Here is a 23436-nt window from a genome sequence, read left to right as displayed (position 1 = left end):
ACTGCCCTGCATAAAAAAGGTGCAAAAACAGATCCCTGTAACTACAGACCAATCAGCCTTCTCCCAATCATCAGCAAGGTGATGGAATCCATCATCGCTTCAGATATGAAATCCTTCCTCTTCTTCAATGGCTTGATTTCCAATCATCAATTTGGTTTCAGACCAGGTCACTCTACCCTGGATATGCTGCTTCTGCTCTCCCATCAATGGATGTAGGTCCTCAATGCCAGACAAGAAATCCGAGCCGTATCCCTGGACATATCACGTGCTTTTGACACAGTCTGGCACCCTGCCCTACTATACTCACCAAACTCTCTTCCCATGGTATTCAAGGCCATCTCCACTCATGGCTCGCAGACTTCCTCTCCTGTCGCAGTCAACGTGTGGCCCTAAATGGAGTTCTTTCATCCCCTCTTCCTGTGCAGGCTGGAGTTCCTCAAGGTAGCGTTCTGGGCCCTGTTCTTTTTCTGGTTTTCATCAATGATCTCTCGGACTCTCTGGAAAATCCTCTATTTCTCTTTGCCGACGACTCCACCCTCTGCCGTACCATCTGTCATCCCTCAGACCGGCAAGCAGCAGCTTCTTCGCTCACTGCAGATCTGGATAAAATCACAAACTGGTCCAACACGTGGAACATGTCTTTCAATCCAGACAAATCTCACACTCTCACTATGTCTCTTCGAAAGGACCGTTTACAAAACCCCCCCATCCACTTTCTCAACAATCCTCTGGAAGAAGTCTTTTCTTTCAAGCTTCTAGGTCTCACTATCTGCCATGACCTTTCCTGGGAAAGTCACATTTCCAACCTCGCCTCAAAAGTCAGTCGCCGACTGGGAATCCTCCGTCGTGCTAAGTCCTTCCTCGGCCCTCTTGAGCTCCTGACCACTTACAAAGCTTTTGTCCGTAGCCTGATGGAGTTCTGCTCTCCCCTCTGGGCTGGTGCTCCTGCCTCCCACCTTTCTCGGCTTAACGCTGTCGAAACCAGGGCATTTAAGATCATCGGCATCTCCCGCAATGAAGCTGAGTCTTTGGGCCTCTCACTCAATCACCGCAGGTTGGTCGGTGGTCTTTCTGTCTTCTACCGACTCCTCTCCAGCCTTGCCCCCCTGCTCTCTCTGCGATTTGTTCCCACCACATTTCCACAGGGTGCTCAAGGTCCGCCAACAACCCCCTTCTGGTAAAACTACCAAAATCACGAATCACTGCTCATCTTCACTCTTTCATTCCTCTTTTTTTCCCGCCTTTGGAATAAACTTCCTCACTCTATTCTTTCCCATTCTTCCCTCCAGGCTTTCAAAACAGCTGTTCACCACCACCTCTTATCTTCCCCCATCCAAATCCTCGATCTTTTCTACCCCCGATAATCCACCCAAGCCCACTTCCTTCATTTCTCCTGCTTTCCTTCCTGAAAGTCCCTGAAATGTCCATCTTCTCTTCGCCATGTTCCCCGTCCCATCCCCATCCCTCTCCCTTCCACAGTTCACCTAATGTGTCTGTTTCCCACTGTTTTGTCCCTTCCACTCCCGCCCCTCTTGTCTCATGCCTCCTTGCTGTGAGTTGTGTGTTTGCTCTCATACGAGCCTCGACCAAGGTATACAAAAAAAAAAAAAAATTGACCCTACCCCACGCGGTCGAATTATTGGCGATTCATGGTCCAGTAAGGGACCCGTGCCTTTCGGACTTATCCAAAAGGCACGACCTCAATTCCGGTGTGTTCCGTGGAGCCGACTCTACTGCTCCCTCTAGCGGTCGTGCTCGCCACCGGTACCTGGCCCCGTAACAATACCACTGTGTAAATCCTTTAAAAAATGCTGCGACGGAACAAAGGGTACAACAGACCATTTAAGATGTAATGTCTGGATCAGATATGTGCGATGTTTATTCCACACACAGTATTGAATCTGATGAGAGAATGTAATAAAGTACAATTTCATCGCGTAACCCTTGGCACCTTAATGCGAGAAGGCCAGATCTTATCTTCGAACATCCTATTCATGTCAACTGATATCTTACTCAAGTTTCCTCGATAAAAACGATGGACACTAGTCACTGACGGTAAGGTTACTGGTAATAATGGATCAAAAACTTAATATTTCTTATGCATTTCACAGCATCAGACACAAAACATTTTCGAGGGTTTTTGAGACCAAAAATATACATTTTCCGAGTGTTTTACTCCAGAAAACGGGCCCTTTTCGAGGTACCCATAACCGTGTCACTCCTTGTGGCTAGGGATAACAGTACAAGTCACAGAAGTGAAAACAAGACCGGATAATCAGCAGCTGTGAAAACATTTGAAATGTGCTCAATTGAAGATAGAAAGGTCAATTTTCGAGGGTTTTTGATACTCTCGAAAATGATTTTGATTTTACTCGGGTCGCTGGGAACCCTGTGTCGAGGCGCGGAGAATGAGAATGACCGGTCAACGTAGAATGGAGTAGCCGTAGAAAGTACTGACGGAGTAATTCGTACCAGATGTTTTTGTTTCAGCTTTGGACAAGGTATCTTGTCGTCGCTTCCCCGCTACTTTCACAAACCTTTCTTCTTTGTTGCAAATGATACAGCTTTCCTAACAGCTGGCAATACCCGTGATATGGTCCTTCTGCTAGGAAAGGTTGACCAAGACCGAAGTTTCTTTGGGGTTGGTGGCAGATGATGTCCTGCAGATTCTTTTCTTTCCCCACCTGTTAGAATTGTTGTAGGCCGAGTAACACTAGCAGCCACCTCACTGGCCTTCCAACAAGGTGTGCTCCTCATTTCGAGTAACTTTCTTTGCAGCAACATCTAAACGTTTTTTGTCAATGAAACGTCGATAACAGGTTGGGTGGAAACCGACGTCGGCAGGCAGGTCCGAACATTCCAAAGGCAAGAGATGAGATATCGCTTCAGCTAAATTGTGATTGAAGCCTCTGAATTTTGACTACTGCTCACCACATAAACGAATTTTCTGCCAGCGGGTGGTGGTAAAATGCTGAGCTTCTTCTTTCTTGACCGAATCGAGATGTAGTGTGCACGAAATAACAGGTTTGGAGGCTTTTACATACATCATTTCCCCAATCCCCGGCAGCTCGTGTGAGGGTGCCGCCATGTTGTTTACTCATCAGACTGAATTGAGGTCGGACTCTCATTGGTTGATACTCCTGCGTGGAATGGGCTGAATAAACCTGATATTCTGATTGGTTGACAAACCTACGCCTGTTAACTGTTGGCACTGCAGCACAAAGAAACATAGTACTGTTGTGGATTTTTCACCCACCCCATTGTGATCGTTGAAGGATTCTTCCTGGTTGATTGTGGAATCCGATTTAACTTCAGGCAGAGTTTAACATTTGTCCGATTTGGTTATAAAATCCTGCATAAAACCCACCGACACTGATAACAGATGTCCACACAAGTCCTTTCTTTGTGAAACAATTTATTTTCTAATTATCCACCATACACTTCTCACCCTCGTACAATGAATTTAAGAATCCCCATTTGTTGCAATATCATTTGGTTCTATTTCATTTATTCTTACTTTTAGTTAACAGTTTAACCAACCCGATTCAATTGACTTCCACATTACATCAGAGAGTTTTCTTCTGACTTGGAGCTTGGTCAGTCCCAAGGAGTACAAGCCACTGAGATACCATACTTCCTCACGTGCTTGCACTAAAACAATTTTACATTTCAAAGCATTTTATACTTTCATGGGAGAGTGGTGGGGGCTACCAACCCAGACTGCATACGTATCCTCTAGGCGAGAAGCCACTACGTACATTTCGAGGCAAAGGTTCGCTGTTATCAGCCCAGACCAAGACATAAAACTTACATTTCTCAAACCCCATTTGTTACAATTTAGAATACATTAATATAAATTTTTCCTCCACAGTACCATAATTTTCCATCCATATCTTTGATACAGCACACTATGAATGAAACTGAACGATAGACGGGCTCAGCTGAAGGCCGATAGGGATATCACCAGAGTGATCCGGATCCGGATCCGACTCCTTGAATTTTTTTAAATGATTCTTCACCATTGAGAGACTGGCCCGGAAATGATATATAGCACGATATCTCAATTTTTTTTTGATGGATTCGAATGAAACTTGGTGGACATGTTGGGTGTGTGACAAGGAAGAATTGATTCAATTTTGGTGAAGATCCGAATCCGGATCCGGATCTGATAATTTTTTAAGTGATTCTTCACCATTGAGAGATAGGACTAAACTAATATAGAGCAAGATACCTCAAAAAGTTGTGGACGGATTCAGATGAAACTTGGTGGACAGGCTGGATGTGTGGCAAGGACGAATTGATTTGATTTTGGTGAAGATCCAAATGTGGATCTGGACACGATAATTATTTAATTTTTAAAGTGATTCTTCACCATTGAGAGATCGGGCCAAAAACGATATAGCACTTTTTTGCATGATATTTTGAAAATGTAATGAGCCTGATATGTTCTCGTGGATCAGGCATTATGTGGCAGAAGTATTTGCTCTCCCGAGTGCCCTTCTACATTACTTTGTTATTAATTAATTCAAACTAGTAAAGGTGTCCGGCAACACGGGGTCCCTCCTCGCACCTCTTCCCCTGCCTTCTCCTCCTACCCCACCCTCCTCCTCCTACCCTACCCCCCACCCCATCCCCTTCCCTCCATATTCTCACCCCACCTCCTCCCCATCCAGATTCCAACCCCACCGGTTTCTGCCTGCTTCAGCTTCTTTCTCCTCTCTGCATCTGGCTTTCTCCCCATCTCATCTTGTGCGAGCTTCTTCCTCATCGGTTCGCATCTGATGTAGGTGTGTCCTCAATGTAGCTTGTGGAAAATGCCACATCATTTTGTGGTGATCACCATGAGTGCCCCAGCCCCTCCTTTCATATGCGGAAAACACCCCCAGCCCCTCCATGCACGCACACAACCTCCTTTGTCCTGTACATACTGTTTGCATATGAGAAGCGCCGTACCACAGGCCGCGCATAGCAAGTGTCGTGTTTTGTGCCATGAACGTGTGAAATTAAATAATGCACAGATGGAGTGGAAATGGAGAGGGATGCAGACAGACCAATGTATAAAGGAGGGACCGTTGACTTGAGGTTTGGTCAAGGGGGTAATTGGGGGATTGTTGAAAGGCGGATTGGGAGAACAGACTGATGGGGTAAAGGAGGGATTGTTGAACGTAGCAGTTGGGGGTGGGATTGTTGGAACAGACCAATTGGGTGAAAGAGGAAGGATTGAAAGGAACAGAGGGGGTTTGGAACGGACCGATGGGGTATAGGAGGAAAGATCAAAAGGAGCGGAGCAGTTTGGAACGTACTGATGGGGTGAAGGAGGAAAGATTGAAAAGAGCAGTTGGTTTGGAACGGACACATGGGATAAATGAGGAATTGTTGAAAGGAGCGAGGTTTGGGGGGGGGGTTGGAGTGGAGGAAAAGCATCACTCTGGGAAAACACGAGCTAACCTCAACGCATACCCCCCAAACCCATACTCGAGGGGCAAAGGTGTATCTACACATAGACTAAAGAAATAACTCATCCTCGGGTCTGTACAACATAAAACATTCCAATAATTCAAGGCAATTATTTCTCCTTGGAATAAAAATTTATGTTTGTCAGATGATGAGTGATTTCTTGAAATCTCGAACTGTTAAATTTTAAATCGGCTCTGCCTTATTTTAAGGAAACATGTTTTACGATTTTGGGGGTTTTCATCTTCTTTTAATTTTTGATGCTAATTAATTTTATCCTTATTTAACTTTTGCCATCACTTAAATAAAATGTAATCATGACGGATCATTAGTCGGTGATCTGCTTTGTTGAATACTTTCCGAATGTTTCAAATTCCATGACATCTGGTGTAGTTTTGAAATGAGTTTCAATTTAATTTTTGGGATCGGTGGTACGAGCTGGGTAGGGAAACGAGTGCAGTGGGAGCTTTTTCATTTGTCTGGAAAACAAGTGGTAATTTTAAGTGACGTTTTTGTGTTACCCACTGCTGAAAATGTCCTGAAAAATCAAACGGAACAGAAATGACAACACTGGAAAAAACCGAAACTAATGCAATCGTCTGATTCTGAATATTCCAAGATATGCAAAAGATTATGTTGTTTTTTTTCTTCTAATAAACAATGCTATCAAACTTAACAAGCAGGGAGATTTCATGGATTTTTCATTTTGTTGATCATTTTAGAAATTCACTATTTGTTTTTTGTTTTTTCGGGTCCGAGGCTTACATAATAGCTAAAACAAAATTCTTTCAAAGAAACTTGCTCTCCCTCATGCACAGATTTATCCCCTCTCGTGTTCAGTTGTCTTACCCTTCCTCCCGCCCTTGGTTTACTGAAGCTTGTGGCGAGGCAGTTGTCCTGAAACAACTTGCCTTTGCCTCATGGAAAGCAAACCCAACTGAGGGCAATCTCAGTTCTTTCCACAAAGCTCGGAACAAGTGTGTATCTACCCTCAGGAGAGCCAGAAAACAACATCTTTCTCATCTCAAGTCTGAACTCTCAGACCTCTCTCCCTCCTCAAAATCCTGGTGGCGTTTAATCAAATCTGTTTCTGGTGTATGTTCCCCCTCCATCCCCTCCCTTACCTCAAATGGCCGCACTGCTGATTCCACACGTGATAAAGCTGAATGTCTAAACTCGGTGTTTGCAGCTAAATCTTGTGTCCCAAACCCATCACTATCTCTACCCACTTTACCCAGTCGCACCCAACTGTCCCTGGACTCTGTATCCTTTTCTCCTGACAAGGTGGAGAGCTTGCTTTCAAACCTCGAGTCAGATTCTGCAACCGGTCCAGACGGCATCAGCCCACGTGTCCTCAAAGCCTGCTCTTCTGCTCTTGCTCACCCTCTCTCTGTTCTATTCACCCTCTCATTTTCCCAAGGTCATCTGCCATCTGCTTGGAAATCTGCTAACATCACTGCCCTGCATAAAAAGGTGCAAAAACAGATCCCTGTAACTACAGACCAATCAGCCTTCTCCCAATCATCAGCAAGGTTATGGAATCCATCATTGCTTCAGACATGAAATCCTTCCTCTTCTCCAATGGCTTGATTTCCAATCATCAATTTGGTTTCAGACCAGGTCACTCTACCCTGGATATGCTGCTACTGCTCTCCCATCAATGGATGGAGGTCCTCAATGCCAGACAGGAAATCCGAGCCGTATCCCTGGACATATCACGTGCTTTTGACACAGTCTGGCACCCTGCCCTACTCACCAAACTCTCTTCCCATGGTATTCAAGGCCATCTCCACTCATGGCTCGCAGACTTCCTCTCCTGTCGCAGTCAACGTGTGGCCCTAAATGGAGTTCTTTCATCCCCTCTTCCTGTGCAGGCTGGAGTTCCTCAAGGTAGCGTTCTGGGCCCTGTTCTTTTTCTGGTTTTCATCAATGATCTCTCGGACTCTCTGGAAAATCCTCTATTTCTCTTTGCCGATGACTCCACCCTCTGCCGTACCATCTGTCATCCCTCAGACCGGCAAGCAGCAGCTTCTTCGCTCACTGCAGATCTGGATAAAATCACAAACTGGTCCAACACGTGGAACATGTCTTTCAATCCACACAAATCTCACACTCTCACTATGTCTCTTCGAAAGGACCGTTTACAAAACCCCCCATCCACTTTCTCAACAATCCTCTGGAAGAAGTCTTTTCTTTCAAGCTTCTGGGTCTCACTATCTGCCATGACCTTTCCTGGGAAAGTCACATTTCCAACCTTGCCTCAAAAGCCAGTCGCCGACTGGGAATCCTCCGTCGTGCAAAGTCCTTCCTCGGCCCTCTTGAGCTCCTGACTACTTACAAAGCTTTTGTCCGTAGCCTGATGGAGTACTGCTCTCCCCTCTGGGCTGGTGCTCCTGCCTCCCACCTTTCTCGACTTCACGCTGTCGAAACCAGGGCTTTTAAGATCATTGGCATCTCCCGCAATGAAGCTGAGTCTTTGGGCCTCTCACTCAATCACCGCAGGTTGGTCGGTGGTCTTTCTGTCTTCTACCGACTCCTCTCCAGCCTTGCCCCCCTGCTCTCGCTGCGATTTGTCCCAACCGCATTTCCACAGGGCGGTCAGGGTCCGCCAACAACCCCCTTCTGGTAAAACTACCAAAATCACGAATCACTGCTCATCTTCACTCTTTCATTCCTCTTTTTCCCGCCTTTGGAATAAACTTCCTCACTCTATTCTTTCCCATTCTTCCCTCCAGGCTTTCAAAACAGCTGTTCACCACCACCTCTTATCTTCCCCCATCCAAATCCTCGATCTTTTCTACCCCCGATAATCCACCCAAGCCCACTTCCTTCAATTCTCCTGCTTTCCTTCCTGAAAGTCACTGTAATGTCCATCTTCTCCTCGCCATGTTCCCCGTCCCATCCCCATCCCTCTCCCTTCCACAGTTCACCTGTGTCTGTTCCCCAATGTTTTGTCCCTTCCACTCCCACCCCTCGTGTCTCATGCCTCCTTGCTGTGAGTTGTGTGTTAGCTCTCATACGAGCCTCGACCAAGGTATACAAAAAAAAAAAATAAAAAAAAATAAAAAAAAAAATTTGTGCACACACATGCAGACAGACATAAGACAATGCCAGGGTTGACTTATTTAAACATAAGAACAAACACAGCCGGTGGTTACACTGGGGGAAGGAGGGAGTGGAAGAGGGTTGGGAAGTGTCGTCCTTCCTGGGGTACTTTGGGTGCCACCGACACCATCTTCGTGACCTCTCTTTTTCACAACACCTTCAGTGGGGCAATTGAGGAGAAATCTCCCTTAACCTCGTGGTTGCCAACCCGTGAGGTTTTTAAGTGAAAAAGATCGAAAGGGGCAGTTAAAAGTTATAAAAAGGTTAATGACGTTTAATCCCGATAAAATTGTGAAAATATATATATATATATATATATTTATATTTTTTTTTTCTGAGAATTGGTGGCCATGTTAGTTGCAATTTTGTATAATAGTTAAGTTGTTATAACTTGATAACCAATAATATTTTCTTTTTAGCCTCTCGCCATTTTTGTACTTTTGCATACCATGCAACAATGACGTTTTTCAAATTAAAAAAAATCCTGGCTTGCGTTGCTTACGGGTAAATGCTTCGATCAAATCTGCACTTTTTCTTCTCTAATCGACTTAGTCTTGTACTTTATCTTTCTGAAATCTTTCTTCATTTGGAGCCATCAGTGCTGTAATCCTTCTTGTAGCCATGCTCCAAACACTCTCCCATAATACAGCTTGATATCCTTTTGTAATACAACCAAAACTGAACACATCTTAACTGGGTTGTCTAAGCAAACTTTTGTACCATGTGAGCACTACTCCATGTGATTTTAAACAAAACACTCCTCCTTAGACATCATAAAATTCAATTTCACTTATTATCCCCACGCTTTTTGAAAAATAACCAAAAACTGGAGGATAGTGTAATCGGCTGCATCTGTCCATCGATCTGTCACGCTATCTCCTCCTAAAAACTCTCCATACTTGGTAGTTATGATCACCATATAGAAATTAGGTGCAAGAGCAATTTAAGTTTTTACCCCTGCCCCAGGGGTGGGATCGAAATATCGATCAAATATCGAAAAATGCAATTGCTAGCACATTTATAAACATTTAAAAATGAATTTTGTATGTCCAATGAACATTGGGAGACACATCAAATGTGTAACCTTTTTTGGATTTGACCCCCGGTTCGTGCCCCAGGGGTTGGGACGTAGTGTCTTGGGGTCAAAATGGGAAAATGATTTTTATCTCTAAATTTGATATTAGGTCATTCCTGGTGGAATTTTTTGCCATCTTTCAACTTTGCTTTAAGTGGGAAGCATGGGGATTTGTGGTGGCGCACCATCGACCTTGCTGTAGTTTTATGTATTAGTATTGCTTCCTGACGCTGCTGAGATTTGAGCTATTTCTCCACAATTATTCATATTGTTTCCTGATTTCCCCCACTATACCATCCTTCACTATACAAGTCAACCTCCATCTGTGTTTCTTCCCATAACAATTTACTTGATGATTTAACAGACAGAAAGCTTGGCAACTGTGGAAGGTGTTGATTTTATCGAAGACCATCAAAAATTAATCTGAAATTGATGTCATAACTGGGGCTATGTGAAATGGAGATGAAGTGAACATAATGAGAAGGCAAAGATTTTGTTTACCATTGTTGTTTGGAATACCTTAATGGACCAGTAGACATGCCCTCTTCCTATCCAGCTAACCTATCCAGTTAGATACTCAGTTTAGAGATGTCTGATGATAATCTTATCCAACAGAGCACCCTAAAGTGTCAGGTCATTGATGCGGGAGAAACTTTGTCTCATTGCTGTGCATTGTACAGAAACGGCAGAAGACCCAAACGGTTGTATCCCTATGAGAAAGGGAATGTTAAGCACAGTTTGTTTTCACACTTATCGGTACCTCCGAAGACTGGGCAGAGATTTTCCCTGCTGGAGAGATCGGAACGACATGCAAATACCTCCAGACTTGTCCAACTGGCTGTGGAGTTACAGAAAGATGGAGTTTCATGCAGGTTTGCCTGGGATGGGTGGGCTACAAAAAGCTCCACCACTATCTGCCTGGCCCCTGTTTCCACCTGTTTCCTGTGTTCCAATAACACTCTCAATTATCCCGACATGTGCTGGAGCTCACCAAGTTAATGCCCGAAGCTTACTCGCCTCACGGATAACACCGGTGCTGCTCGTGCTTACAGAACTAACCCGGCTGATTTTGTTGAATTGTTTTAAAGAGCCAGCTTGCTTGTTTGCACGTGCTGGCCACAAGCCTCTGCCGTCTTGTTGACAAATGTAAGGTTCATCACCTTGTAAGACACAAGGCGAAATGGTGCCTTGCTTTGTAATTTAACTCATGCATTTTCCTGAAACTAACTAATTTTTAACGCCAAAACATTCAGAAGTCCTTATTTTCATGTTTTAAAAAATCTATTTCCCAACTGAAGGTTTAATGAAAATTCTGCATCTGTTCTTGTGTAAATATTGATTGAAGGTTTTGCAAAGTTAAAATGGGCAAATACTCACCTTTTGTGTCAATGTTCATTCGGGGGTGTTTATGTGCAATATTTTGTAAAGTCAACTTGATTACATTCACACTCCAGAAAAATCATCGCTTCTTTTGACAAACTACAAATGCAAGAATTCTGTAACCACCCACACCGCCCTCCCCCTTCCATTTCCATCCTCCTGTCCACATGCATTGTATGCACATGGTTCCTTGTATCAAAGATGTCTGATGCATTTTATTTTTTTCACCAGACATATAATTTGCCATTTTGGGGATAAAGGTTAGGTGGTGGGGGGGGAGCAGGGTATGGGAAATGGAATTGTTTGCATTTTCAGTGCCTCATTGCCCCTGATTGGAACATTGCCCTCAGGGAAAAACTTGAAGATTCAGCAGTTTGCAAAGATTTGGCAGAGAAACGTGCTGCTGAGCTGGACAAGCAGGTATTTGTTTTGTACCTGTAATCCACTTTGTTCATGTAATACTGGGAGTAGACAAGTGCATTTGTTGTTGTAACCTTTGCTGTTGTGCTGTGCAAGCAAAAGGAAAAATGTCTTCTCTTACAAAAGAAAAACAAGAAAAAGAGCAATCGGAGATTGCAGATCCTCGCCAGGACTTGTTTTAGGTGGTGTTTGTGTACTGGTGTGTTATATAATTAATAATCGACATAATTAGAACTGCCACTTTATATCTGCTGGCAGTGATGACCGGGTACCAAGACGTCCCGCTTTGATTGGACACCTGACCCTGACCCATGATGTTTTTTTATTATTATTCAATTGAATTCAGAATGGGATTAAAATAAATTCAATTTAGAACAAATGGAAGACCAAATGGGTACAGTCCTGCATTGGAGTAATCAGAAGGAACCCAAACAAGCAAAAATCAAAGATGAAGTCTTCAGGAGGAACCTGGATAGGATTCGCATTTCAGCTGCTACTCGTCCACCCTCAAACCCACCCATTCATAGCCAAGTGAGCCTTATTCAAATATATATATATATATATATATATATATATATATATATATATATATATATATATATATATATATATATATATATATATTCTGGCTGCCAGACCATGCAACCAATCAAGTTGAAATTTAAACATTTATTCCCCATCACGACGAGATTATAATTGTGAAGTTTCACATCGATTGATTAAGCGGTTCCAGAGAAAATATTATTTAATACTTTTCTTCAATCCAATATGACTGCCAAACCATGTGCCCTGTGACATCATATGTGTGAACCTTTTGTTCCTCATGGATAGGTGGTCGTACGTGTAAAGTTTTGCCTCGATCTGTTCAACAACTCCAAAGCCGATTTTGAAGGTTTTTTTTTTTCGAAACAATATGACTGCCGAATCACGTGACCCATAACGTCATCATTTATTTTTTTTCTGTGGACCGTTTTATCCTTAGATGACATTTTATCCCAAGCGTTCTACAAATGGAATTATAACGTCATAATGAAGGCACCTATGATGTTATCAAAAAAATCACACTTATTCCCCATGCAGAGTTCTTTCTATGTGTAAGTTTCAATTTTTTCCTTGGTGCAGTTTCAGTGAAACAGAGGTCCAAAGTTTTTTTTTTTCCCTGTTTTTCCAACATGGCTGCTGCACGTGACCTATGATGTCATAATTATCATGAAAACATTCTACATGAGTAGTCGCTCCGAGAGTGAAAATTTTGGCTCAATCCAACAAGCGGTTGCGGAGACAAACACGAAAGTTCTGTGCAGACAAACAAAGACACAGACAAACTGACCCAAATGCAATACCCTCTCCTCTGGCAAGGATAACAACAATTCCTTTGCTTGGATTACATTTTCTGTTGTAAAAGGCATCTTAAAGGGAAAAGCAAGATTTACATTTATGTGGGAGATGATCACCTCTGCGGTGGTTTCCAAGTTTTGTACTCGCCCGGGGTTATGGCTTGTGTAACTGCTTCAAGTGCCAGCACTACAATAAATAATGCAAATTGTTAAATGTACAATACAATCCTGCGCAGCAGTGGGATGGATGTACAAAGGATAGTCTTTAACAGCACATATCTAGAGAATTTGACATCAGGAAATAATGTTGGTTTAACCGTTTTTCACCAAAAGGTGAAAATATTGACAGCCTTACTGTACTGTCGACGCCAATAGGAGTCTCCCTCCCTGAAGTGTTCTCCACACATCAAGTGGTTTTGATCGCCGTGATTAATGCAAGTCATAAGGCCTACAATACAGTAAAACAGGGTGATGTGGCAAAACCTCCCACTCCCAGGCTATACAGATGTGTTGTGCGAGCGGCGCCATGTATAACGGGGATATTTGTGGGTGATGGACGAATAAACGCATCATGGGCTTCCAACCTGGGATTTCATCGTCCTGATCTGATGCTCCACCTTCACCACTGACACTCCACCCTCAGCACTGTGTGATGCTCATGGTTTTCTGCTTTGTGCTTGTTTAAACATTTTGATGTGATACTCATAATGCACAACACATGCGCTGTTAATTAATGGTTTATCAAACAAATCCATCTTGGATTTGTTTAAACTGGTTGTACCTGCTGGTTTTTATTAATGCCCACCAATTAATGCTGGCAGACGGGACACCGAGGTTTAACTCCATCCGAAGGGATGACTCGCACATTGATGCCTCTCACCGCCTGCGAAACATCAGGGTGGCAGTTTTATGGCTGGGTAGAGATTCCAACCTTTTCCTTTTCTTTTCCTGCTATTCTCCTTTTGTGTTTTTTTTTCCCCCCTTCAGAATGAGCATTTGCAAGTTGAAGTGAAAACCCTTCAGGACAAGATTGCTCGACAACAGGCCAAAGAGAAAGCACTTTATGAGAGACTAGCTGAAGTACAGGCGTCTGTTTCCAGGCAATATGAGAAAGCAAAGAATTCTATTCGCTTGGAAACAATCGCTGCCCATCAGGAGGTTGGTTTCTCATTTCCTATAAATATACTGCACATCCTTTAGTGAATAAACAAGGTTGTGATATTTTTGGAACGTGTTAAACTGGTCCATTATAGTGATGCATGTGTAGTTGAATCATCTGGTGAAGGTGCGGTGCACTGTGGTGTTTGCTCCAGGCTGCCGCCAGGATCATCCGACTGGAAGTGGACGTTTCTGCGGCTGAAGAGAGCGTGCGTGAAATGGCTGCTGAAAGAATAGCCTCTCTTAACGAGTTCAAGGATCTACAATCGCAGGTTGGACGTTGATTATTTGTGTTTCATTGCAAGTAAAAAGTCATGAAGTTTGATCTCTTTTGGTTTGATTTTATTATTCGGCTGCATTATGCTTTTGCAACGTGTTGCACTTTCGTAGTTTATCTTCAGAGAAGGCTTTAAAGACATGTTTCGTCTGTAGTTACGTCTTTAAATGTCTGTTTACTGCAGGGAATGCTTGTGCAGCCATCTACCAATAATGCTTTCCCAATTATAAAAAAATAAATGAAAAACACTCCATGTTGAGTTGATATTTCATGAGTGACCAACAACTTTCCTCTGTTCTTTGGATGACCCTGCACCACTTACTATTTGTATTAGCTTCGCATCGATTTCTGTTTTGGTCACTGATGAAACAATTCGGGGCAAATGGACCTTTCTGTGACATCTTTCATCACTCCATCTGTTCATTCTGGTCGTGCAATTGGAGTTATCTAGCAAATGCATGTTGGGCTGGAATTCGAGGGCACTTGTTTTTTTTCCTGGCATTTTTTGCATGACTCGGGTGTGGCTGTTCCACTGACTCAGTGGCTCAGTGGTGGTGTGGGGGGGGGGGGGGTAAAGCAGGTGTAGAAATGTGGAATTTGGCCAGGTTACCCAGGGTTTTCCACACTTTGTGGAAACCAGGTGTCTGTTGAAAAAAAGAAAAAAGTATTGTTGCCAAATTGTCATGAGGTTAAGTTACCATAATGCTGAGTGCCTGAGAGCTCCCTAGGCCTACACAAGCTTCGAGGCCCTCATTGAAATGCTCAAAGAAAATTATCAAAAATGTTCAATCGAGGCAACATTTTACTTTTGAACTTCACTGACTGTTGTTGCTATTGAAAGTTTTTACATGGTTACCATGATCATAAACGTACAGTGAGTGGCCTGCAAAAGTATTCACCCCCCTCCAAAATTTTCACATTTTGATGTCACCTTAGCTTATTTCATGATGTTTTCAAATCAAACTTTTATACAGAGGGTCTTTACAAATCACTCCAAAGTGATGAAGACAAAATGCAGATCAAATGTGAATATGTGAGATCAACAGAATATTAAATGATTCTCATTTGCATAAGTATTCAAACCCTTTGCGTAATTAATCCTAAATCATCTCAGGAGCAAATTATTTGTTTGAAAGGTTAGAAAACAAGTGTTATAGGTTTCACCTGTTTGTAATCAGGTAATGTAATCAGAGGTTTCACTTAAAAATTAAACTCTCCCACTTATCTAATGAGTTTGAACTTGCAACTCGCTTGGTCAATCAACAAGGCAAACGTGAAGACCAAGGAGCTTTCCAAAGAAGTCAGACATAAAGTGGTGGTGAAGTGCCATTCAGGAGAGGGTTATAAGAAGATTTCAATCACTCATTATCACTTTGAGTCTGGTGAAATCCATCATTCAGAAGAGGAAGACGTATCATACCACCCAGACTCTACCCAGATCGGGTGGCCCATCTAAACTCAGCAGACGGGCAAGCAGAAAACTGGTTCAGGATGTCACTGTAAATCCACCAAGGACTTTGAAAGATCTGGGGGGTCAGTGTTCATCATTCCACAATATCCTGTTCCATTCACAAAGCTCACCTCTGTGGGCACGTGGCAGGAAAGAAGCTATGACTGAATAGGACACATCTAAAAGCTCTTATCACCCAGTCAACACTATGCCAACAGTCAAGCATGGTGGTGGCAGAATCATGTTATGGGGCTGCTTTTAATCAGCAGGGACTGGCAAACTTGTCAGGATTAAAGGGACAATGGACAGAACAAAGTACCTGAGAATCCTTGATGAAAACCTGCTTGAGTCAGTCATGAATCTGAAACTGGGTAGGAAATTCACATTTCAGCAGGATAATGATCCGAATCACGAAGCTAAAGCCACACTGGAGTGGCTAACTAAGAAGAAAATAAATGTTCTTGAGTGGGGCCCATTCAATGTCCACACTTGAACATTTTATGGCGAGACGAGAATGTGGCAGTCCATCGACGATCCTCATCAAACTTGGCAGAACTAGAGCAATTTTCACGTGAAGAATGGGTAAAGATTTCACCATCTCACTGTACAAAGCTGGTAGAGACCTACCCAAAAGGACTCGTAGCAATCATTGCTGCAAAATGTGCTTCCACCAAGTATTGACCGAAGGGGCTGAATGATTTTACATTTGTAGTAGGAGGGTGGGGGGGTGGGGGGGGTGGAGTAGGGGGTGGAGGAATCACTTTGGAACAGTTAGAAATGTATGGCATAGGATGCTCCATGTTCAGGGTGTTTAGCCATTTTGAAGTTTTAAATAGGGAAATGGTAGCTTAAGAATTGTCCTGTTTAATTGTGCATCATGTGAAGGGTGATGTGTTAAATAAATAGCCAGGGTTCAGCATTAAGGGCCTGTATGTAAAACCTTCTGTAGCACTATGAGTGGGGGGCTGATGAGGCCTTGGGAAAGAGAGGGGAGGAGTTTGGATCATCTCGTGAGAGGCATGAGGGCTCTGGAGTGCTTTTTTCAAGCTCTTGAGAGGAAGGGAGTTTGGCCTCACTTGAGAAGAAGGGATCGTCTTGCGAAAGACTGGAGTGCTCGAGAGAGTTTGTTCAGCCTTGGAGCAATTGGCAGAGTGTATTTTCGGGTTCTGGAGAGGAATGGTTTTTGATCACCTCCTGTCGAGTTCATGTCCTGCTCGTCTGCCTGGTTTGTCATCCTGCTCATATTCCTGCTCGCCTGCTTAGTCATGGGTTTGTGCCTGCTTTGTCGTTACCGGACAAGAGCTGAGGCTTCACTCTGTTCTCGTTTCCCTTCCCCCGTCTGTGCTTGAATCTGGTGTGTGAGGTGCTTTAGATTCTCTTTGTTCCTCTTGTAAATAATTATTTATTGCGATTCCACGTTCAACATTTTCCCCACCTTATTCCGCCATCGTTCCCCACCATCGCGTTCTTTTTTCCTTATTATTTGAGGTGGGGAATAAACCCCGTTAAAATCAGATTAAGGATCTCTTTTGCTTCTTGCGATTCCCGTGCATGTGAATCTACCATTAATCAAACACAGTCCAAGAGAGTAACAACCAGTTCGGTCCTTTCATCCTCTGGTTGATGCTTATAGACTGAGGGACATGACAATATTTATGCAACCAGTGAATTTTGATTTGTACATGTTTTTTGCAGGTATTCCTGACATGTAACCTCCTTCAACTATAATGGTGATTTGTTTGAACTCTTCAATTGTGAATAAAAGAGTTGATTTGGAAATGTTGTTTTTCCAATAATTCGTAATTCATCAAAATGTGCCATTATTGGGAGGGGGTGAATACTCTTGCAGACCACTGTTTACATCTTCAACTCTGAGGCTCGTTCTTCCATAAGCCTAGAATTTGTAACTGCAGATAATACAAAGTGAATCTTCTTTTCTTCATGTACATGATGCAACTGGAGATTTGTTTCTTGTATAAATCCCCGATCCGAGCATATATGCAACATGTGGCTACTGGTTGCATCATTCTGGGGAGAGGGAAGGGAGTGCGTCTGTGCCACTGATGCAACCCTATATGGTAGGGTCGACATTTGAAGTTTGGTTAGGGTCATGAGGACAATCACCTACATCTTATGAAAGATACCATGAAATGGAATGTCCACCAACTTGTACGAGTAGACTGGACGCCAGATTTTGACCATCCAATGGACAGCACACTCTTTGCATCAAAACACCGAGATGACAGTTTATAGCTGGGTTGGCAATTGAACCAAGACTAAATGGCATAACAAGGTTAGTGCTGCACCACAAAACTCTTTTTATAGATACCAAGAGTAATCAAATCTGCATGGCTTTCCATGATCCTTATTTGAAACTTTGAATTGTGAAACAAACAGCATTGATACAATCCTGTCTGGATGGTTGAACCAATCAGATGTCAGAAAATATTTTGTGTTTGATCATATGATGGTCATAGATACAATCAAGGAATTGCATATGATACATAATCGGCAATCGCTTTGCAATAATAACATTCCATGACCATTGTACAAATGGAATGGTATCATCTTGTGAGATGAAAGCAGATCTTGTCAAATAAGTATTGCAATAAAAATATCTAATAAATATGATTCATCAGATGTCTGTCTGTCTTTGTTCGCGTTTTTTTTGCAAGAACCGCTGGAGCAACAACCACCAAGTTTGGCACACAGCCCAAGTCTGACCCGGTGTTGTCATAAGGGTATTTTCATCTACAACCTTCGCCTTTGAAGACCTTGAAGAACCATAAGACCTATTTTTTACATGTTTGGGAGATAAGACTCAAAGACTCGTAAGACCCTTAAGACCATTGAATTCCCCGATTACAGTTAAGACGCTTTAAAACCCCAAAGACAGTTAAGATTCCTAAGACTCTTGAAGACCTTATAAGACCTCAACGTCACTTAAGAGTTGGAATATCCTTAAGAACTGAAGACCCTTAACACCCCAATGACCTGTAAGACCCTTCAGACCCTAAAAACCCTGAAGACCCAAAGATCTTTGAAGACCCCTTTACTCACTGATGTTCCCTTAAGACCCCTTTATCCACTGGTGTTCTGGCTCTCCTGCCCCCTACACAGTTCAGGTCAGGTCAGGTATGGGAGCATGTGCCACAACAGTGCGTCGCTGCGTCCACTTTCCGCCGGTACTCCAGGGGCCTCCGTCTGGCCATCCCCCAGGCAGATGCCAGGCCCATCCCCATCTCCTTGAGATGATGGTCAACCTGCTGCAACCATAAGGAACGTGGTCGGCCCACTGGCCTCCTCCACTCATGAGACTCCCTCGCTGAGAGAATCTGGTGAGCAGGATCAGCATCAGGAAAACGAGCCACATGTCCATACAGCCGCAACTGACGCTCACGGACTATGCAGGTAACAAATCTCATCCGAGTCTCTCTCAGCAACCGCTCGTTGGACACAAAATCCGACCAGCGATAGCCAAGGATTCTCCGAAGACACCTGGTACCAAAGGAATTAAGTCTCCGTCTCAGATCCTTGGTCAGAGTCCAAGTCTCGCACCCATAGAGCAAGACTGGAAGTACGAAGGACCTGAAGACTCGGACTTTCGTCCTCCCGCACAGGTACCAGCAGCGCCACACCCCATGATCCAGTGAATCCATGACTCCCCAGGCCCGACCCAGACGTCTATTGACCTCTGACTCGCAGCCAGCAGAGACATGAATATCACTGCCAAGGTAAGTGAATCTCTCCACGACCTCAACATCCTCACCACAAACAGACACAGACAGGACAGCAGCATCCAAGATGTCACCGAAAGCCTGGATCTTAGTTTTGACCCAAGAAACCCGTAATCCCAGCGGCTCCGACTCCTCATTCAGCACTTCGAGGGCCCCCAAAAGGATGTCTAAAGTCTCCGCAAAGATGACTGAATCGTCTGCAAAATCAAGGTGCAAGATCTTGACATTCCCAAACGATGCACCGCAACTTGATCTCTCCGACATCCTCCCTAAAATCCAGTCCATACAAGTGCTGAAAAGTGTGGGGGCAAGTACACATCCCTGACGAACTCCAGTAACAACTGGAAATAAGTCAGAGGTGGTACCACCACACTTCACAGCACTCTCAGAACCAGAGTAGAGTTCAGACATCAGATCGATCAGTTTTGGTGACACCCCACGAAGACCAAGAATCCTGCAGAGGACATCCCGATTCACTGAATCGAATGCTTTACAGAGATCAACATAGGTTGCAAGCAGCCCCTGCCGAAACTCTCGTCTGAGTTCGGTGAGGACACGAAGGGCAAGGATACGGTCAATCGTTGACCTCTTTGGTGTAAAGCCTGACTGCTCTGGACGCTGCTGCTCAAGCAGATGGTGGCGAACCCTATCGAGAATTATCCGAGCAAAGACCTTGCCCGGCACTGAGAGCAGCGTCACCCCTCGGTAGTTGTTGCAGTCTTGGCGATCACCCTTCCCTTTCCAGAGAGGGACAACAAGGCCCCTCTTCCAGTCAGTTGGGATGATGCCTGTGTTCCAGGCAGAGCACAAAACTGCATGCAACGACACGAGTGCAGCATTTCCACCAGCCTTGAGAAGTTCGGCATGGATGCCACAAATCCCTGGAGCTTTGCCCCGTTTCAACTGGTTCACCGCAGCCCGTGTTTCCACAAGCGAAGGTGGATCACAGTTGATTCGTGGGTCAGCAACAGGGATTGTAACACCCTTGACGTCCAACTCGACAGCTGGGGGATCAGCCTGGTACAACCACTCAAAGTAACCGGCCCAGCGGGCCTTCACTTCAGACACCTCTGTCAAGAGCCTACCACTCTCTGCTCGAACTGCAGTGCTCCGAGTGATGGGCTTGGATGAACGTAACGCGCGAATTCCCCTGTAAGCGGGACGAGAATCACCTGTCCACAGGTGATGCTCTACCCCCTCACAGATTCCTCGCACATAGGCCTCCTTGTCCACCCTCAGTGCACGTACAGTTTTACGCCTCAGCTCTCTGAACAGCTCAGCTCTGCCATTCAGCCTGGCCCTGCGACTCTGGTCAATGGTATCCAGTGTCCCTTGAGAGACAAAATTCTTCTTTGCCCTGCGGTGAGTTCCAAGACATCCACCGGCAACATCAAGGACGGTGGTCTTGAAGGCGCTCCACAACTCTTCAGGACCCCCCAAAGCACCCAGACCCCCCAAGTGTCCACTCAGCCTGTTCGCAAACTCCTCAGCTACTCTCTCATCCCTGAGCTTGGCCACATCCAGTCTAGGCTGGGATGGTACCATTCTCCAGGATTTAAGGTGCAGCTTTAGAGTTGCTACAACAAGCCTGTGGTCAGTATTGAGGAACTGAGCACTCCGGTAGACCATGCAGTTCTGGATCATCCTCCAACGACCGTCAATGAGGACATGGTCAATCTCCTTTGCCACACCGCCAGCGTTGGAAAACCAAGTCCAGCGATGAGCTTGTGGGCGCTGAAACCATGAACCAGCCACCCTAAGTCCATGACTTCTTGCAAAGTCAAGGAACTTAGTGCTATTCTGGTTCATAGTTCCTGACCCATGGGGACCAACACACACCTCATAACCATCCGTATCAGTTCCAGTCGATGCATTGAAATCCCCCAAGACTCGAAGTGTATCTCGTCTGGGGCACTGATCAACCACAGACTCGAGTGTAGCGTAGAATGCATCCTTCACGGTGAGATCACTCGTCTCAGTCGGAGCATAAACAGAGACCAGGGAAATGACACCTAAGGAGTGACGAATCCTTAATCTCATAATACGCTCGTTGACCGGTGTTACCTCAATTATCATTGGGGTCAGATTATTGGACACAGCTACAGCAACTCCTTGGGTATGGTAACCATCAAAGTGACCAGACCAATAGTAGGTGTAACCACCCACCATTATCTCGCCGCAATCCGGTCTCCGAACCTCAGAGAGAGCTGCAATCCCGATGTCCAAACGCTTGAGCTCAGATGATAACAGAGACAGGTGATCATCCTCTCTTAGGGATAGGACATTCCAGGCACCCACCCGAAGGGACCGCCTCAGGTTAACCCAAGGAGACCGCCGTCTGGTGGACGACACCTCAGCACCACTCCGACACACTCTCCCGCAATCTGACCCAGGGATGTTACCCCGTGGTTTCCCTCCTATCAAGGATTGGGGGTCCCGAAGGCTTTGCCCCAATCCCGTCATCCGGTGAGCTGCCCTGCGAAGGGAAGCTGCACAGGAGGTACTCCCACGGAGTGGGTTTTCAGATTTTTTTTGCGTTTTTGCGTTTTGCGGAATGAAGGGTTTTACGGTGGCCGGAGTGCAAATCCTGCCACCAACCTCCTAATAAGAAGTAACCCAACTGCATGAGGATGTCTGCAGACACAGTTGGGCACTAGATATGGATGGCCGTTGGCTCACAAGGAGCTCCTCCGCCCTTTGACAGGTTTTGTTTTTAATCCTGCTGGGTGTCCATATCCAAACACCCCCCTCACCAGAAAACCTGGTGGGTGAGACGGTTTAGTCGCCGACAACCCGACCATGGAATAGGTTAGTACAGGTTTACATGGTACCTGTAGCAGGTCACAGATCGAACCTGACCTGACAAATGACCTGTAAGACCCTTAAGACCCTAAAAACCCTGAAGACCCAAAGATCTTTGAAGACCCCTTTTCTCACTGATGTTCCCTTAAGACCCCTTTATCCACTGGTGTTCTGGCTCTCCTGCCCCTACACAGTTCCCCCACCCCATTGGTTCTCCTGCCCCCTACACAGTTCCCCCACCCCATCGGTTCTCCTGCCCCCAGTCCGTCTGCCCCATTCTCAGCCCTGCCGGCTCTCCTGCTTGTCCCACTTCTCAGTTACCTCCCACCCAGTCAATGCCAGGTAACCCTGCTAGTTTCAAATAAGCAATAAAGGATATAGTATTGGATAAGAGAACATGACAAGGTGTGTATAGCAGCAATGATTTTTGTGTTTGCAAAGATAAATTGCATATCAGCTAAAAAATGAAAATATAAACCAGCAATTAAAAAAAAAATTGACACCTTGTGTGAAGCATTAAGACATGCTTGCAGTGTAAGACTATGATGTGTTTAACATTGATGTGCAACTATTTTAATTTATTTTTTCCAGAATGGCAGACTGTTGCGGCTGGAGAGGGAGCACACCTTGTGTCGGGAGGCAAAGAATAAGAATGAAGAGAAATTGCAGACATTGTTGCACGAGGTTTGCTCGCACGTTTTTGTTCACCTGTTGAGGGCTTGACATTGAACAGCATGTAAAGTTTGGCATTTCATTCAAAGGTCGATGCTTTGCAAAGAAAAGTTAATCTGTGAGCTGGCACAGCTACATTGTAAGTATGCTTATGCATGAGCTGAGACTGGAACATCATGTTTGAAACAAAGAAAGCTTTGCTGCTTGAAACCAAAAGTAAGTTTGTTAAAATTGAATATTTCATCCAAAGTAATTTTTCTGCTTTGAAAGTACATTGTCATTTTTCAGGTGTTTCACCTTTTTGTCTTTTTAACTGGGGGATATTTGCTCTGCAGTTGGCTGTTGTTTTTTTAAAGAATGCTGATACAATAAGCAGATTATGTCCAAATTAAATGATGTTCCTTGCTAGAATTTCTCAGTCTAGGTCCTGAATATATTTAGTCGATAGACTTATCTGACAATTTATATGAATGAAAAAGCTCTTCTACGATGTTTGCAAATCAGAGGTAAGAGTATGTAGGCCCAGTGTTTGTTTTTGTAACAATGCAAAAGAGCAAAAACAAAGGATC

At 44.3% G+C, this 23436-nt stretch overlaps 1 protein-coding gene across 6 annotated transcripts in view; it reads left to right on the top strand.

The window, feature by feature from the left end:
- The window catches only part of LOC147022716 (ninein-like protein), a 131000-nt gene that overhangs the window by 77077 nt on the left and 30487 nt on the right, over positions 1-23436 (top strand). For 5 of the 6 annotated variants that reach the window (XM_085887513.1, XM_085887512.1, XM_085887511.1 and 2 more), the window contains 5 exons: positions 10315-10506; positions 11365-11434; positions 13759-13929; positions 14085-14201; positions 22787-22879. In XM_085887513.1, coding sequence (XP_085743639.1) covers positions 10315-10506; positions 11365-11434; positions 13759-13929; positions 14085-14201; positions 22787-22879 — 643 coding nt within the window. The remainder of the gene's footprint in view (positions 1-10314; positions 10507-11364; positions 11435-13758; positions 13930-14084; positions 14202-22786; positions 22880-23436) is intronic. The other variant, XM_085887514.1, reaches the window with a different exon arrangement.

The sequence above is a fragment of the Eptatretus burgeri genome, chromosome 7, assembly GCF_056783735.1.
Source record: "Eptatretus burgeri isolate ZD-2024b chromosome 7, Ebu_testis_v1, whole genome shotgun sequence".
Taxonomy (NCBI): domain Eukaryota; kingdom Metazoa; phylum Chordata; class Myxini; order Myxiniformes; family Myxinidae; genus Eptatretus; species Eptatretus burgeri.
This window is presented reverse-complemented; position numbering and strand designations above follow the sequence as displayed.